General features: G+C 41.7%; 1 protein-coding gene across 1 annotated transcript in view; it reads right to left on the bottom strand.

The window, feature by feature from the left end:
* Positions 1-5,148, bottom strand: part of DDX42 (DEAD-box helicase 42) — a gene marked incomplete at its 3' end in the record, with an annotated part of 12,872 nt that extends 7,724 nt beyond the window's left edge. Inside the window, exons 1-6 of the mRNA XM_017740484.1 lie at positions 4,912-5,148; positions 4,157-4,307; positions 3,499-3,560; positions 2,447-2,483; positions 851-1,000; positions 525-629 (exon numbers count right to left, since the gene is read on the bottom strand). Of these exons, the coding sequence (XP_017595973.1) occupies positions 525-629; positions 851-1,000; positions 2,447-2,483; positions 3,499-3,560; positions 4,157-4,307; positions 4,912-5,132 (726 nt within the window). The remainder of the gene's footprint in view (positions 1-524; positions 630-850; positions 1,001-2,446; positions 2,484-3,498; positions 3,561-4,156; positions 4,308-4,911) is intronic.
* Between the last annotated feature and the right edge of the window lie 1,483 nt (positions 5,149-6,631).

Raw genomic sequence — 6,631 nt, 5'->3', positions numbered from 1 at the left:
TTAAAAAAAAAAAAAAAAAAAAAAAGCATCAAGGGTCTCTCTGCCTCTGAAAAATAACTTTACTTTTTGAGTGGATGTTAAATGTAACTGGGTGCAAATTCAAATGTGTTGTGTAAACAAGACTTTCAGGTATAAAAATTTAATTATCTGTCAATCAACATGAGATACTCAACATCATTTTTACCTCCTTGTGTATAACTGGTGTTCTACCCCAAATAATTCCCTTCACAGAAGGTCACCCCACTAACATGTTACAAATGGCAAAGAACTAATTTCTGCATATCTAACTCCTAGCTTTAAACTCCTAGCTTCTGCTTTAACTCCTAGGTCTCAAGTGTCAATCCTCACTGTCCACTTTCACAAATCCATAGGAGACTTTCAAGAAAACAAGATCACTGGAAGTGTCCGAGAGGCCTGGATTCAAAAGCAGGAGTTCCCTGTGAAAATCTTCATTAAAACTAAGATAGTCTGAAAATAAAAGGGAGTTAAAAGCTGCTGGGAGGACAGTTCTGTGACCAGCTTACCCGGAGATTCAGCTTGTGCCGTAACTCCACCACTTGCTGCGGGGTCAAGCTGGTGATCTCCTCGTGCTCATCGTAGAAATTTTTCTCAAATGGTGGGTATTCAATCTGCAAGATAATTAATTAATTAATTACTCAGTTAGTCCAGACTCAAGATTCCATTTTTTCTGAAGTTCTTAATTGTCTGCCAGAACATTTGCTTAAATGATGCCATTTCTCAAGGACCTTTGATATGACTTACCTAAGAAAGCACTGAAATATTACAGGGGCCTTCTCAGCTCCTCCTCTCTGGAATGCCTCAAACAGAACAGAACAGAATTCCCTCCTACCTCTGAATGGTCAATAGGTGGAAGAGGATCAATGATTTTTTTGGACGGTGCAATCGGATTCCCATCACTATCGTACTCCAGGTTATCCTCTTCCTCCTCTTGCACCACACCAGCAGTGGGGTTCTCAGCCATGTAGCGAAAATATGCTTCCTGCAGCAAAACAGATCAGCAAACTCACATACAATAGGATGCAAAATTACTACTGTTTGTTGAAGTGATGTCTGTGCTAAGTGGCTGTTTGCTTTCACACCTACCATTGAGGAAAAAGTAACTACATTCGCGAGAACTGATTCTTCTAATAAATACCAACAGATACATCCCGAAGGACAAGAAGTACAAATAAAGAAAACAACTCCAGTTTCAGCTACACCACAAAATGCTCCTAAAAACCAAACTCCTCTTACGTGTCTGCTTAACAACTCCTTCTACCAAGTCTTGTTACATTTAACAAGGATCTATTCTTATTTCCATATGAACAAAGCACAAACGCTGTAGGTTTCTAACCAGAAAGTACATTGTTACTAAGCATATGATGTTTATTTTTTTAAACATGCTATGCCAAAGATAGTTTCTTTCACATCTGTTGTTGACTCTCTCAATGAAAAATAGATACAGTTTCATTTCTCAAAGTCTAGTTAGGGGAAGTAAAGAAACTATTTCAGAAGAGTCCTTCAAGACAAGCCCAAATTAAAACACTGTCACCCTGTCACACGCAATCCTCACAGCTCACAAAGATGTTTGTGTCTCTCAGATTCTCACTGGCACACCAAGACTTTCTCATAGAGAAAACACCAGTCTCGCTTGACTTGAAGCAAATATTTAAGATCAGATTTGTCAAACAAGGCTCAATTACAAATATATATGTATATACTCATCTGGCTTTTCCATTCTCCTGGCCAATTTTCCCTCAGTCACAGAGCTATGCACACAATACACTTGAACAACAACTGTCCCCAAGCATAAAGTCATCTCTGCTCAAACTTTGGCACAGCTACACACACCACTGGCAGCAGAGCCCTCACGGCCAGACAACCCTGCCAAGCTCTGCATTAATGCAAGTAACACAAGAGTTAGTAACTACAACTCAGTAGTAAGGTACATTTTGAAATTAAGTTTTTTCTCTTTATTATTTTGGCTACAGTGATGCTTATAAACCTCAATGAGAACTGGAGCTTCTCTGAAAACAGGGATCAAAAAAGCCTGATTCTTGCCCTGAACAGACCCCACATACCACTGCAAGGAGCCTCCACAGTCCAACAGCCCCTCCCTGGTGTCCCCTGGAGCTGACTGTGCTAATTACAATTTGTAAGATCCTTGGACACTGAACAACCTATACAGGAATCTGAAGTTCAAACTGACTGAAAAAAAATCTTCTTCAATGAATGCAACTGTCTAATATTCTTCTTAAAACACCTAGAAGGGTAGAGACCACAGAATAACCACTACAGCTTCCTGCTGCATTTTTTTTTGAATTGTCCGGATACTGTGCATGATACTGGAATTTTGTTTGTCCCTAGTAGTTATGTGTTTGGAGAGGAAAGGTAAAAAAAACCAAAACAACAAGAAAGAAGATAGAAAGACTGCATAGGAACTCACTTGGTCATCTTCCTCTTCAATGTCATCTCGAATACCCCTGGAAAAACAAGCGGAGAAAAAACTTCCCTGCAAGTGTTCCACAGACTCAGCTCAACAGTTTCATTTGATTAGTGCTGAGCTCCAGATTTTGTGGAAGAGACAACGCTATCAACTCGGCAACATTCATATTCCCAACCCATGGAGTTTTCATATCTGGTGCCAACCATGGCAGTGACCCTGCAAAGACTTCTCTTTACTTCTAGTACTGAGACTGAAAGATTAGGACTCCATCTTCCCAGCAGAAGCCACATCAAAGATCATTCTGGTCTAAGCTCTCGATGCTACAGAAGAGCCACAACTGAAGAGGAATATGAGCCAGGAAGTGCAAATCCAGTTCAGAACTTCCCCAGGTGGTGATTTGGATCCAGTGTTCTGTTTCAGGACCATGTATATCTGATCAACCCCATGCAATGTAACTTCTACAAATATATCTGACATTTCTATCAAGAATCAACAGCATAACTATTTTCCTTGGTCAAAACAAATAGATAAGCTGCACAAATTTAAACTGTTTTTAAACTCCAAACCCCAATTGTCACGTGCCACCTAATCTATCAGCTTCAATGTCTAAAAACTAAGTGCAAGTTTGGAAGAGTCTCCAGTAGGCCAGGTACAGCAGCACTGTGTTATTTTGCTCACATAAATGCAATTTTAAGCTAAACCATCCTGATCTCTCCAAGGGTGTGGGAAGCAGAAAAACTATCCAGGCTGATCTGGAAGGTGGCAGGAATACAACGTGCTGCCCCAATTTCTGTGGCCTGGAAAGGCTTCTCACGTGGGATAACTCTCCGTGCTGCTGCCGTTTGCCACAGGATGATGCCATGGATTCTTCCCTATTATTGCATTTTCACAGCACAAATCGCTATCCACAGGATATCATGCACTGGTTAATGATGTTTATTAGGTATATACTATACTGTCTAATGAACAACCATCATCAACAGAATGCACTGGAATTCTCTGAGCACCATACAAGACACTGGTAGGAATGGGAATGATAAAAAAGAACTTACTTAACGTTCTTTTTTTCTTTGTCTTTATCTTCGAGTCTCTTCATGTCTCGAGCAGCTTGATCCTAACAGGTCATAAAATTGTCACATGTTAAAAAAGACCAAGATGGTAAAACATGTAAGGGAAAAATGTTCCTGCATAATTAGACCATTATGTCACAGAGACAACACTTCTTGGACTAAGCTTTGTCTTGTTCCGTATCTGATTATGCTAAATAAATTCTCCTACCAATACCTTTGAATTTACATACTCTAAGCTTGTGACGATGCTGTTGAAAAAATAAACTACCCATATTTCTCCTGAACCCAACTAATAACAGAACTGTAGCTAAGAAACAGCTCATGATAAATACAAACAATTTCCATTTAGGTAGTGAAAAATGCACAAAACCTTAGTTTGATGTTTAGAGACAAGCAGAGCTCTATGTTGTATTGTTCTGACATCCTAAAAGCAGTTAAATAGTTAAGTTATTGTAAGTCATATCCACTCTCTGCCGATCTAATTCATTTTTGAGTTCTAACTAACACCATTCTACACAAAACCCAAAGTCAAGTGGCATTTTGACCGCAGCTGCCAAAGCCCTGAGTGATATTTGCTGCCCCTGACAGCACACAGGTACAGCCACATCAATGAATAAACATTTCCCGAGCCTGGTCTTGCCTCCACTTCAGCCATGAATGCCTCCAGAGGATCATCATCACTGTCAGAGTCTGCAGATTTGGAATGGAACTGCTGCCGAGTGGGGGAATTCTCTGCGGGAATGTAGGGCAATTCCACATTGCTGGAATCTTCCTCTTCATCCTCAAAGTACCTGAAAAGAGATGAACAACAGTCCAGTCAGCACATAGTTTACAGCACTGCGCTGTCTTTCATGGCTTCTGGTTGAGTCAAGGTACCCACACAGACAATAAAAGTCAGTATGGACACAAGAGAAGATGTTGAGATTTATTTATTTACAATTATTCATGTTATAAGTTCAAAGTGATGGCAGGGCAAGTAGATAATATGAAACTCAGCCTCTCTCCATCTTTCTTGTAGGCTCCCTTCAGTAGGTCAGCCCCAAACTTCTCCAGGTTTAACAATCCCAACCTTCTCAGCCTTACTTACACATTTATGCAGCCAATAGAAGGGTTAGTAAAGAACTGTGGAGATCAATGTTTTCCTGTGCAAAAGACACCCAAATTTATCCTGCTTGGCTCCAACTTTGAGAGCACCATAGAGTGAATAAAATACGTTCTAGAGAGGGGAAAGCTGGAGGAGGAAAGCTTCCATGGGCTACTGTAGTATCTCACAGTCTTCTAAGTATATTATTATGTATTTATATATACAAACATCACAGATACTTCCCCTGACCTCGGAAACATAAAACCATTAAAATCTAGAGCTACAGAAACACGAGAAATAACGGTACTTACGCATTCTCCTCATCAAAATTTGCTCTCTTTGACCCGATTTTGTAGAAGGAAGGCAGCTGAGGAGGTCCCGATTTTGCGAACGCTGCCGAGGAGCCGGCTGTGCCAAAAGCACTGTGGGACTGCTGAGACAGCTTGGGCTCCTCTTTCTTCCCAGGTGTTATGGCAAATCCACCAAACCCGAAGCCTCTCTTCGTACCAGGTCCGCCTTTATTCCAATTCATGATGTCCCCAATATACCTGTTAACATGAGAAAAGACAAATTAATGCCCTTTCTGCTTCAGGCAGTTATAGATAATTGCCATTATTTTTCTTGTTACTTGATCCCTTCAGTCATGACACAGGGACTTGTGGAACTCTGAGAGACAAGAGTTTAATCTGTTTCCCAAAAAGGATGGGGCTCTGCTCTTTTGTCAGTGTGAACATATCCACAATTCCAGAGAAGAATAAAACAAAGTGGCTGTCTTCCAGAACAGGTTGTGTCCTTCAAGGATTACTCAAACATATTTAAGATGTTACCTGTCCTGTTTGCAGTCTAAGACAAACAAACCCAAGGCCAGAACTTTGAACATCAGGAGGAACAAGAGACGAAAAGGCAGCTCGGTGCATATTTTGCATGTCCACATCGTCCCATCTGGAAGTGTTTCACGGCTTGTCAATATCTCACTCCTGCAACCCAGCAACCTCCAGAGAAATGGGCCCAGGGCAGCACAAGGCTCGTGTGAGCCCAGGCACATCTCTGCCAAAAGCCAACTCCCTTTGCCTCTTAAGACAGCACCTTCAGCCACATACATGATCTCTCTATATTATGCACACATATTTATATGCTCTCCAACCTCTATTTTTCAAACAATATTTTAAACACTCCACATAGCATGTCTGCCCAGAACTTGATTTTCTAAGATGAAGACTGAACTGATATATTAATATTTACAGTTTCCATTCTTGAGTCATTTCATTATCTGCATGGTCAAGCAAATCATACCTGTAAGGCAGGAAAGAGAGGAAGACACCCACTGCTTTCCAATGCATTATAATTAGCTGTCCAAAGGCTACAAGTCTTATTAAACAAATCCTCACACTAGGAATCTTCAATGAGATCAGAACTCACTGGCAAAAAAACAGCTTCCAAACAATCGGAAGGTAAATACTGCAGCCGGTCCCTGTGCTGAACATTTACCAGCTTGGGGCTTGCTCAATAAATCTCGAGTCAAGACCAAAGCTCAGTAGCACGTTTTGGGGGAAACTCTGCTCTCCAGCTCTTCATGGCAGCAGCTGACCCTGGAGTCCTGTTTTCCCTCTTGTCCTGACACACCTTGTAGCTTTTACACCCGCGGATCTGTGGCACTGGGAGATCAAAATGTACAATACAGGAATAAGAGGCAGAACCGCATTTCTGCCGTGACAGCACAGTGGGAATCTTTGAAAACTGTTAACTTAAAATCTGATTGTAAGGACTCTTCCTCACTGTACTTACCTACCTTTTTCCTCCCTTCGGCTATCTCAAAAAATAAGAAGGGCCACTTTTTTATAGTCATACATCAGCAAAAGTACAAAATGTGGTCAGATCGCCCACTCGCCAGCAGCGAGTGAACAGGGACTGGTTCCCACAGGACGCAGAGACCACAGGAAAACTCCCGAGGCTTCGCTGCCCTGTGGCCGCCGTTCCGTGGGAGGAAACGCGCGGGGCACGGACCCTTCCGGCGGGCGGCCGGGGCCGCGG

The sequence above is a fragment of the Corvus brachyrhynchos genome, unplaced genomic scaffold (assembly GCF_000691975.1).
Source record: "Corvus brachyrhynchos isolate BGI_N302 unplaced genomic scaffold, ASM69197v1 scaffold47, whole genome shotgun sequence".
In the NCBI taxonomy this organism is placed as follows: Eukaryota; Metazoa; Chordata; class Aves; order Passeriformes; family Corvidae; genus Corvus; species Corvus brachyrhynchos.
The sequence above is the reverse complement of the archived record's forward strand: the minus strand, read 5'-3'. Positions and strand labels throughout refer to the sequence as shown.